The following is a 12283-nucleotide window of genomic DNA, read 5'->3' on the forward strand; positions in this document are numbered from 1 at the left end:
TACTGCCTTTGTGGGGATGAAATCAAACAGCCTTTCAATGTCTCTGCAGGTTCCTAGTGTGTACCTTTAAGCACAGAGCAGTTACCAATGCCTAGTCTTAAATTTATGATGACCCCTACTGGCAGCAAAGATGTTGACCTGATTTTTGACTCCAGTGTACAGCTGTTATACCATTTTGTCTACGTAACTAAACTAATGGAAAAAAACTACTGAAAAGGCAAGTTTAAGGGTGAAGTTGTGATAGTTTTTCTATTGAAATGATTTTAATTAGTCAAGGTTATCCCAGAATATCCCCTGGCCTACTGTAACATTTAGGGAGGGCATGTTATAAACTAAAGCTGTTCCACCAATTATTCACCTATCAAGAACTGTATTAGAAACAGTTACAATTATCAACCCATGGGACAAAATATCTGGTGACATAAAACTGCTGGATTAAGTGGGACACTTTTTTCTTCACTGAAATATAGAAATGTAGTACCTCTACTTTACCACTGGGTGGTGCAAGTAGATCTTATAAACGTGGCCTTTTTTAACTTAGTTTTTTCTCTCCGTTTATTTCAGGACTTCCAACAAATTCGCTTCTTCAGCTGTGTAAAGGGAAAAGTAAACACCGAGCTGTAAACGTGTTGTTTTATTTATACCATATATTTATTTTATATTATATGTAATTGTTTTCGGAATGTTATGCAAAACAAAGTGAAAACATGTATGACATAATGCAACCGTTTTGTATTGTTATAGCTGAAATATAAACGACCTTACAATACTAAACAACACCTTCTGCAAATCTACTGTCTGCCCTCCATGAATGTTGCAGAAATCAAATTATTTGTACAAAATGGAGCTTCACGTGACGAGTTCATTCCTGCGTCTGTCAGTCGCCTGTGATTGCGTCAGCACGCTATAACGTCTGTTTGTAACAACAGTACGTAGAAACAAGTAGAAAGTGGAATGTGAGTTTCTTACAGTCATAATCGACTCAACAAATTGTTAGAAACATATTAAGCGGTTGTACGGAGTCACTGATTAGTATTTCTTAGCTTTTCCTTTTAGGAAGCGGAATATTTGGGTTCCAGGCGTTAAAAATAATTGGCAAAACAAAGAACTACCGGTATGTCTGTTCATTTTGATGAAAGAAGCGGTGTGATTCCTTGTAAAACGCCTGGGGTCTGTGGTACCAAACCATGGAGGACGTGTATGTTGAAGTTAATGTCCTCCCAGGAACCTCTGCCAAAGAAATCAAATGCAATCTGGGCAGCAAACAGATATATCACTTTCTGTGAAAGGACAAGAAATGTTCAAGGTAGGGTTTTTAATCTCATATAGGTCATAGTAATTGTCACACCAAATAGATAGTTCTTTGAAACCACATTCATATTCAGAACTATAAAGACGTCTTCTCGTATTTTTTTTTTTTTTTTTTTTTTAAACATCGATAACTATGCTTCAACAAAAACGAAAAAATATCGGTACCATTTCTGTGTTTGGCTTAAAATACCTCCACCCTAACAACGTTTTTCACTGGAAATCTACAGCCTGTCCGTTTATTCGCAAAGCAGGTCAAAATGCAATCTAATGCACACTAGAATAAATCATCATGTATCACATACACCACAACGTGTATTTTCTTTTGTTGTTGTATTTATTTATTTATTTATTTATTTATTTATTTATTTAGCAGACGCTTTTATCCAAAGCGACTTACAGAAAATTAAACAAGATATAAATGTATATAAATTTCAGGCAAAAAACAAACACATATATACAAATTAATTATAAATAAAGAAAATACAAAAAGCTAAATAAATAGGAATTTACAAATAAGTTAATTGATAAAGTGTCATCGGAACAGCACAAGCAACCTACAAGCATTATGTACTAATGTGTCACAATACCAAACAGCTTTCAATATGATATTTCAAAACTCGTTTTAGCTGCCCAACAAATGTCTAAACTCACATTGTACTTAATTTCCCAGGGGAAACTATTCGGTTCAACTATCGAAGATGAAGCAACCTGGACGTTAGGTAATAACTAAATGAATACTATTGGGGTGTTTATTTTCATTTTGTAGTCGTTTTCAGTTGTTCATTGCAGTCTTGTTCATATTATTTCCCTACTACCAGAGGATAAGAAGCTTATCCGCATTTCTTTAATGTAGACCAGCCGAGAGGCAGGTAACTGCTGGACATCGCTTTTAGAAGGGGACTATTGGTTCAGGAAGAGATGCAGAAGCTCACACTGGAGAGATTCCAGAGGGAGGTAAGTGCTGGATACGTATTATATATAGGTTTTACTGAGCATCATGTAATAATCTTTCAGTACACTCTTGCAAACAAGATTATTATTATTATTATTATTTATTTCTTAGCAGACGCCCTTATCCAGGGCGACTTACAATTGTTACAAGATATCACATTATTTTTACATACAATTACTTTTTTTTTTTTTTTTTTTACACATTATTTTTTACATACAGTTACCCATTTATACAGCTGGGGTTTTTTTTTGGAGCAATCTAGGTAAAGTACCTTGCTCAAGGGTACAACAGCAGTGTCCCCCACCTGGGATTGAACCCACGACCCTCCGGTCAAGAGTCCAGAGCCCAGAGCCCTAACCACTACTCCCCTATTAATCTCAATGAGATTCTGCTGGTGAATTATTATTATAGCATGCATATGTATATATACTAACCTATATATGCATTTGACAGTTTCTTTTTGTGAACATGCCTTTTTTTGTCATTGCAATCTTTTTTTTTTTCTACACAGAATCCTGGTTTCGACTTCAGCGGTGCCGATATTTCTGGGAACTATGCTGGAGGTGGACCTGATTTTTCTAATATAGGCAAATAGTTGTTTTTAATGGAGTAATAACCAAGACTTTTACACTTGTTGCCTCTCCATTATTTTAACAATAAACCCCACCTGCGACTCGGGTAACTTGGGAGCTTTAAAACATGTTTCACAAACAAACTAATCTACAGCACAGTGAGGAGTGGTGAAGAATGTAGATGCTTTCCTTTACCTCTTTAATGAGTGTAGGTGTCATGAAACAGACAGCTTCAGAAGACATTAAAGCAAAATTATTAGCATCTCTAGCCTGCCTCTGTGGTTTCTGGGTCTCGTGTTTCTGTTGGTGCAAGAATATCATTGCAAGTACAGCACTACAGATAGCCCACTTCATGTTGACCCACAGGTTTTTAAACTGTTTTAATTTACTGAGTCACCTGACAGTTTTGGTAAATGTGTGGCTCACCATGTGTTGGTAAATGTGTTTTGCACTGGAAATTGACCTAAACTACCTTCAGAGAGGAAAATTAATTATAAATGGGATGTCCAACCACATTGTGGAGCAAAGAAAAAGGTATGCAAGTTTACTTACCGGGTTTCAAATTTTGCATTTGTTTTTAGCTTACAAAGATGCCTTGTGCTTTCATTGGTAGACTAATTTGGTTTCTTGCGTGGTCAGATTTATGTCTACTCTAAAATAATAAGCAGATATGTTTAGAAAAGCAGAACCAAACAGTTCTGTTAGCAGGGAGTCCATCAATCTAACATCCCTGCAGCGCAGTACTGAATCTTCCCAGTAGTAACTTCCCCAAAGTCAGTCAGCCTTAAGAACAGCAGGGAGTTGCAGGTAAGTACAAGATATTTACAGATTGGGTGTGGTTTGGGTTGACCTGGTTTGTATTTATAATATTCTCACTGTACCAGTGAATTGTTTGTTTTATATTCAATGTGTTTTCTTCATAAAGAACGCTGTTTTACAATCTGTGTCTTAAATGTGTAATTTTGTGCTGGTATACTTTGAGGTTGAACACAGAGAATCATTCCACTTCCTGCACAGGTGGCTTTTCAGGATACAGCTGTGGAACAGAACGGGTGAGAACCAAGGATTTAAAACATGAACCACTTCCACTAGCTATTCATTATTGTAGTGACTCTTTTCAGAGTTAGACCACACAGGCCTAAAGTAAGTCTTGCTTTTTAAACATTTTACCAGGAAAAAAAAAAACCTATATAAAATGTATTACAATGAGCGTCCTGGTGAAATTTGATCAAGTGACCTTGAGACCAACTCTAAACCAATTTGTATTATTTATTTCTTAAAAGACACCCTTATCCAGGGTGACTTACAATTGTTACAAGATATCGCATTATTTTTTACATACAATTACCCATTTATATAGTTGGGTTTTTACTGGAGCAATCTAGGTAAAGTACCTTGCTCAAGGGTACAGCAGCAGTGTCCTCGACGTGGGATTGAACCCACAATCCTCCAGTCAAGAGTCCAGAGCCCTAACCACTACTCCACGCGGCTGCCCTACGGCGTGTCCACTGACTGCTTTTGTGGTGCCCAGAATAATTCCATTTTATAGCCAAAGCCGCAGGCGCAATCTTAACTTTTTGATTTAAAAAAAAAAAAAAAAAAAAAAAAATTACAAAAAGGTCAGGCACGATCCAATTCCATTAAAAAAAAAAAAAAAAATTGAGTTGCATGATGAAATTCAATTTAGGACATCACAATTGTTCGTATCAGTCAAATAAAGAAACAAAATCAAGGGGTCACATTCCAATATTTTTATTGAAAGGTCACAAAAAAAAAAAAAAACAGTTTATTAGTTCATGACAGTCTTTACCATGAAAACAAAATAACTTCCACAAGTCTGCCACATTTCTCAGCTGACTGAACATAAATGGTAAAACTTGGGAATTCAACATTGCACCTCTTTCTAAATGAGCAAGACACCAGCTTTCTATTGTTTCATTTTTTTGTATTCTTAAATTGTATTTAAAAGGAATACTCTGGAATTTCAGCAAGATTAAGGCACAACAAAAGCATACATAACATTTCAGTTTCATGTCTGTGGGTGTAGATCTTTATTCTCGGAATGCTCTTCATTCAGTAGGAGCCACACAATTAAGTTTAAAAGGCCACAGCATACTTTAAAGTGCTCTTTGAATACTTTGATATTTTAAAATTGTGCCAACAATTCCAGATCCTTCAAAATACAAAAACAATTAAAAAGAAAATGTACATAGCTCAATTAGTTTTGCAAAACAAACATTAACTTGATTGTAAAACCAGGTTTAACGTAAAGTATTTTATTGAGTGACTGATTACACAAAAAAAAAAATTGTTTCTAATGGCGTCGATCAATTTCTGGGTAAACCAATTTACTATTCATATTTCTCCAATTCATCATTCTATCATATACAAATGCAAAAAAAAAAAAAAAAAAAAAAAAAAGGGGATTTTTAGCGAGATACTGCCTAAACTTTTTGGAGATATACTGTACCTAAACTTTCAAATGTTAACAGTATTAATTGCAATAATCATCTAAATAGATGCCTCTAATTTTATATTTGATGGTGGTAATGTAGGGGATAAAAAAAAAAAGTTAATAAAAACACTCTAGGCTAGTCTGGTGTGACTAGCGTGATCTAGATAGGTGTTTAGATATGAGCTTTATAGAGGCATCACTGCACCGCAACATCAGCAGTATGATGACAATGCTTAGCAACATGGAAAATAAAAGAACACAAACAAAAAACACACACACAAACAAAAAATGTTAACTGAATAGGAGAGTCTGATAGTACAGAAACAAGACCTAATCATAAGAGGCCCTTAACATTTTAGGAGATTTAAAAGTTGTGTTTTTCATGTTAAACAAATGCAGGTGCTATTGTTTAAGCCATGCCTACAACTTGAAAACATGTAGTGTTGTAGGAAATAAGAGAAAACAGGCTGTCAATCATTTGGGGCACCAAGAAGAAACCATTAGAGCCCATGTCGCTGCTCTGTGCCCCTCATTATACCACTCTTCTGAGTGGAGTATTTCATCTGCTGTAAGGATCACAATTTAAATAATACCTTACACTGTTATCTTACCTAAAAGATAACTCGAACAACTATAACCTTGGGTAGGAGTGTGTATTAGGATTGCTCAGCTACCTAGGGTGGAAGTTTAAGGGTTTTGGGTTCAATTTTCTTGGTTTCCGATTTTCTGATCATTTAGCTCACAAAACCCTTCTTCCTCCTCTTCCACATAGTGGACTGAGGACCTAGGTGGTTCATAACTTTACTGCTCTTAAACCTTCACCAGTGCCAAAGGCGATGTAACCAAGAACCATGGCACTGATTAAAGTGAAAACATACACAAAAATAAAAGCCTTCAAAAATCAGTGAAACCAAAAACAAGGTTGAATAAATAAGCTATACCCACAAAAAAAAAAAAATCTGGCCCAATAGTCTATTTTAATTATCTAAACTGCAGCAGATCCGAACAATGTCACTCAAACTGCCAGAACTGCTCTATGGCAGACCTTTTTTTTACTGTACTTTATGCGGTTATTAAAAGGGGTCAATTATAAAATCGCCATTGGGGGGGAAAACACACCTGTTGCCTTACAATATAAAAATGACAGTGGCATTTAGATCTGCTGCAGTGTAGATCATTAAGAAATTCATCCATTTACTGCTATGTTCTGAATTTTTTAAAACCAAAACCAACCTTGTTCTTCAATTTACACTTAATGAAGGCTTTACATTTAAAACAGCGAGCTTCTTCAAAAATTATATTTTAAAGGCTATTACCAGAGAACAGGCTGCATTTTTTCACATTTAAGCTGATGAAATTCATCCGAATATATACCACAGCTCATGGCTAAAATGGCCCATGTGCTGGTGCAGTGTACAAAGAGAACTGAAAGACTCTTTGTAGTAAAGAGTCTAACCATCATCTATACAGTGGTTCTTCATCACAGCTGTTCAAAATGCTTAGCCCTTTAGTGGTAGTAGCCAATCTGTAGCATAATACAATAGTACTCAAAGTGCAAATACTGCAAAAAAACAAAAAGCATGTGGACAAACCAGTTTAAATTTCAGTTCACTTAAGTTAAACTTCTGTGTCGTCAAGCAATTTTTTTTTAGGAAGTAACTTTAAAGACTTGAAATTAAGAACATGAAATTTGCAGGTTATGGAGACCATTGGATGTCACAGCTTTTAAGGTAACTATCCAAGAAGTGTTTCATATACTGTAGGTTTATAGGATGTTACTTCAAAATAAAAATTTGATAGGATGTATATTTTGGCACTTCTTGGCTGCATCAAATATGGCCATAATACCAACTTCGCCATAAACAGCGTTATCCAAAAGAAAGAGAAAAAAATGCAAATTCCTAATAGCTGCCTGTATTAATAAATTGTTCTTTAACAATTTCATCTACTACTGTTTTTTTTTTTTTCTTTTAACAAATGAATCCTTCAGGCATCAAGTACCACCACATCAGCACCTACAAAATAAAAAAGTACAGTACCTATCAATACACAAGATGTTTAATATAATGCTCCCTCATTCATTAATAATTAAATAATCACATTGGTAGTAAAATGTACATGCACCATTTGTGTCAGAGCTCTCAATATTTTGCCATTTGTATTGTACAAGTCAGATAGCAAAATAACGAGGGAGCCATGTATGTATTTAGTTATAATATGCGTGCAACATTCAGAATACTTTATTGCGACAGACTGGGCTCTTTAAGAACCACAGAGATCTAGCATGCAGTGAAATGACAGCACTGAAAATGAGATAGCTCAGCAGCTAACCTTTCGATCTACCTATCATTAGCAGTTCAGCCTTAAGGCACAGCTCAGGGATTCTCTCTCAACCTGCACTTGAACCTGCTAGGTAATTCTTCCATGCAAAAACTAGTACTTTTAAATCATTGTATTGTTTTAATAAACTTTTTGCACGTAGTGTACTGATTTGTGCAAGACAGGTTGGGATCTGGGGAGAATGCTGAATGTGCTTGGATGTTGGCAGCTATTCAAGGTTGTGTTCTGGTATGAGGAGTTATAAATCAAAAGGTCAAAGCAACCAGCTGTCACCTGCTGCTTCTTCCCAGACAATATAGTGCTTGAGGATGAAGCAAGTTTGGAAAAGAGTTAATGGAATAAAATAAGGTCAATTGGCAAGCAGGACAGTGAAGCTTGTGTACCCACAGGAAACATCAGGAGAGGCTACAGCCGCCCGACTTCCCAGGAGAAAGGGTAAGATCTATTCTCTTTGATTCTTCTGGCTTAGTGTCGCTACTGTATTTCAAGTTAAGTAATGCAACATTTGTTGTTGACTACGATTGTGTTGGTGTCTATTATTCCCAATACGTTCCGGGCATGTTTTTTTAACTACACGTTGGTAGTCTGAAATCTTGCAAGCGTGAATTCACTTTTGATTACCAGGTATTCAGGCTGGTCCAAATTGATTTTGTTCATCTCTAATATTGTAATGGAGTCAGAAGGTACCTTTTTTCTCTTTATTAAGCAGCCTCTGGAATCGTTGGAAGGTGCGCTATCCTGTAATAGCTGTGCTTCAGTTGTCGAGCAGTCCTCCCCGATACGATCCACCTCAGTTTCTGATTGTTTGGCTTGGCACACTTGGGCGAAGAGTATTCAGCAAGGCATTTAGCAACCAGCTCTCTCCAATAGAACAGCTCTCGGCATGAAATCTTGAAAAGCAAAGACATATACAGCAGCTGAACACTCTATCCCCAATTTACATGATTTTATAAAATGCACTGAAGACTGGCGAACAGAATATTGCAAGAGTGTTAAGTTAGGTGCCGCAAGTGCAAGAAACAGCCAAGGCAATCCGTTCTGAAGCAATACCTTTTGTGTATGAAGACTTTAAATGGTAGACAATATCAGGAATTGATGTCTAGTACTTAGAAGGGGTCTACCAAAAGAGAACTACATTATTCTAATCTATTTAAAGTTCCAGCATGACTAAAAAGTTCCATCACTAACTTCTGGGGGAGGTCTTATAGTTGCATAGTATATATTTTACCAGTCTTTGCAAGCCTGGGTGTAAATCAGACTAGTCTCTGCAGTATCTAGTTTCAGACAGGTATGTCTGTTCCCTACAATACTTACATTGGACTGCTGCTGGAGACTCTGCAACAAATCTGCCAATTCATGAAGCTTCTGCTCTTGGATCTCCAGAGCCAGTATAGCCAGAGCTAGCACAGAGGGCTGGAAAACACACACACAGTTAGACAGAAGCATAAAGCACAATGGCCATTTAGCTACTTCCATGTTACACTCTAAAAGCATTACATTCTATGTTAAACTCGCACTTCAGTAATGGAAATGAAGTTCGTTCCTTCTTACCTTTGCTTTTGAGAAAGCAAAGCGACAGTGGCATGCTTTTAGCTGAGCTTCAAGTCGTTCAATGTTCAGCAGCGTCTTGCTGTTAAGACAGGGTGAGAAAAGCAAAGCTTTAATATTCAAACAGAGAAGTTAGAATTCCCACCTCGATTACTGCAAATATTTTGAAAGCAATTTGTACCCTCAAATGCCATTCAACATACCACTTATTTCCACATTTAAATGACAGTATTAGAGTGGACACCTCAAGGTTATTTTGGCTTACCTTTCAGAGACAGATTGCTCAGTGATGTGCGAGTGATACAGCCTCAGCAATTGCAAGGCAGTAGTAGATTTTATTTTCCAGTAGAGTTTCTCTATTATGATCTTCTCCATTCTCATCATGTCTGAAACAGTGAATCTGCGCTGGCTGATTCGGATTAAATCATTGGCAAGCGGGACATTCCTCTCCTCCTCCAGAGATTTCACAGCCAAGTAAAAACAGCATAACCCAACACAGGATAAATGCTTTGGTTGCACCTGTGAAAAACAGAAATCAATCCATAGGTTAAAACTAAACCAATGTACTGCAAAATTACAAGTTGTGGTAATCAATTTACAGCTGTGACTTAACGATAATACTTAATATTGCCTTTTGAATTCGTATTCTACGTCCAAGTAAGAAAGCAGTACATCAATAGTGCCTTGTGCAATACAAAAGTCAACTAATTCTATTTTTAGGTTTACTCTAACACAGTATGGTTACCTACCTTCATTTGAGCCAAGAACCGATCAAGCAGGTTCACAGCAAGCGAGAATGTCTCAGCACTAAAGCTGAAGAACCGAGTTAAAGACAACAGATCTCTAATTTCAAAATCTCTCAGCCTGGCCGTCATTCTCAGGCCATTATCGTTGGCCGATTCAATCAACCTCAAGCCACACAGTTTGGGCTGGTATTTTGTCTCTTGATCCAACAGGGCCTTCAGCTGTATAGAGAACGGCAAGGCTTCCGATCCTGGTACAACTGTATCAATCATCTAAAAGGAACAGAAAAAGATACATCGAGAATAGCCCTGGAATTATTTCTGGGATCACAGTTCAGAAGGTTTCTGAAAACATGTTATGATCTGGAGTTTGTGTATCCTCGCAAACAGACTAGAGTAAACCGATTCTGTAAAATGCATTACGAGCTGGATTTTCGTACACTCAATCGGTTTAACGCGTTATGTGAATTATACAATGGACCTGCCATACTTGCTCGGACAACTAATTCAAATACAATAAACATTTTAATACATTTGACAATGTAATACGAGGTGGATGCGCTTTCACGGCCTAGTGGCTGGGCACTTACAGATTCCCAACGCATCCGACTGCATGTTAACTGAATGCGAGACATGTCTAGACTTGCCCTCGCCCATAGGAATGAATGGGGAAAGCGTATTTCAACTAACATGTATAATCAACTAAGAAATAAACCAACACACATAAATGACACAATCTAAACTACTGATGTATTTATACGATATAGCACACTGTCGGTTTTTAAATAAGTGATATCAATCACAGTGTGCTCAAACATGTTAATGAAGTTAACTTTGCCGGTTCACCGGTATTTTAACTAAATTGTTATAAGATGCAAGTACTTAACAAAAAGCTAGAAATATCGACATGAACTTACCTTTAAGACCACTGGTGAAGTTGTTTTTAAAAGATGAAAACAAAATATAAACTCTTTCTAAATAAAACAAAAGTTTAATCTTACTTTTTTTTTCAAAAAGGTTTCTTAAAGAAGCGATCGCAAACTATGGATAGTATTAAATATATAAATGTTTTAAACGTGTAAGTATATTTATTCAGGTTAAGCAAACTTGTTCCTTTTTTCCCCCCTAACACACAACCCCGTACCCTTGGCTAAAAGCAAAAAATGTCGGGTTTGCACAACTATATAAATGCAGCTATAACAAAGCCCAACCTCTGCTGGCCTGTGATTGGTCACTTAAAGTGAAATCTACAATTTTTCAGCACTTGTTTTAAACCTTATTTGTTAATGGAGTATCATTCAAGTTAGTGACCACGCCTTGTGCTCGAAGGGGGCGGACCTGACCGAGCGACATTCTCACGTGATCAACCACCGGTTTAATGCAGTACAGACACTTTTCAACAGACACTGACACTGCCAGTCTTGTTGTACTGTACTCTATACTATACAACCTGTACTCTGTAAAGTCAAGTAAGGTATACTACAAATTATGCACACAATTGACAGTATCATAAGTTATAATGCAGCAGTGTGGAGTAGTGGTTTGGGCTCTGGACTCTTGACAGGAGGTTCATGGGTTCAATCCCCAGTGGGGGACACTGCTGTTGTACCCTTGAGCAAGGTACTTTACCTAGATTGCTCCAGTAAAAACCCAACTGTATAAATGGGGAATTGTATGTAAAAAATAATGTGATAACTTGTAACAATTGTAAGTCGCCCTGGATAAGGGCGTCTGCTAAGAAATAAATAATAATAATAATATATATTTGTTGTTATTAAAACAATAGCATGCATAATTCTTTATTTAAATCAATAGTAGATCGTTATGTTTTTATTATTATTATTATTATTATTATGGAGTAGAGAAAACGTAGATAGAGACCAATATGTCGCATTGTTGCACCCCTAGGTCATTAAATGACCACCAATGATTTGTGTTGTTTCAGGGGCGCTGTAAAATTTCAAAGTTCAAGTCAGTGTTGTTCACACATAAAGCGAACTGCTGTCGTAGTGTGTTTGTACACCAGATGGGTATAAGAAACCAATCGTTTTGTGATGCTATTCTCTCGCCAGGGTGCATGCAAAATACATCTTTGGACATGTTGACCGACGTATATCTAGTAGTGGTTTCAGACACCGATTAGCAACTAATCTTGGCTTGGACTACTAAAAGTAACATTGGATGGTCAAGATTAGTGCTATTTGGGGGTCTGTAAAAGCAGCAACAAATGTTTAACCCCCCCACCCTCACCTTTAACACGGCCTATCGGACCCATTAAAACAGTTTCAGTTTTGTGTTTATGGCAGCTGCTTGATTTGTGTTCCCGAAACAACTCACGTAGCCAAAGTGACGTTGAATTGGA

At 36.8% G+C, this 12283-nt stretch overlaps 1 protein-coding gene and 1 pseudogene across 1 annotated transcript; one reads left to right on the forward strand and one right to left on the reverse strand.

Moving 5' to 3' along the window:
- Window positions 1-885: 885 nt before the first annotated feature.
- LOC117413482 (nudC domain-containing protein 2-like) lies at window positions 886-3124 on the forward strand (annotated as a pseudogene).
- Window positions 3125-4571: 1447 nt separating this feature from the next.
- Window positions 4572-11084, reverse strand: LOC117413443 (cyclin-G1-like). The gene is made up of 7 exons (XM_034022644.3): window positions 10839-11084; window positions 9928-10194; window positions 9444-9697; window positions 9182-9260; window positions 8945-9043; window positions 8318-8520; window positions 4572-7305 (listed from the first exon to the last, which is right to left on the reverse strand). The coding sequence occupies exons 2-6, from the start codon at window positions 10192-10194 to the stop codon at window positions 8332-8334; spliced, it is 888 nt and encodes a 295-aa protein (XP_033878535.3). The 5' UTR covers window positions 10839-11084; the 3' UTR covers window positions 4572-7305; window positions 8318-8331.
- Window positions 11085-12283: the final 1199 nt, after the last annotated feature.

This window comes from Acipenser ruthenus, chromosome 23 (assembly GCF_902713425.1).
Source record: "Acipenser ruthenus chromosome 23, fAciRut3.2 maternal haplotype, whole genome shotgun sequence".
Taxonomy (NCBI): Eukaryota; Metazoa; Chordata; class Actinopteri; order Acipenseriformes; family Acipenseridae; genus Acipenser; species Acipenser ruthenus.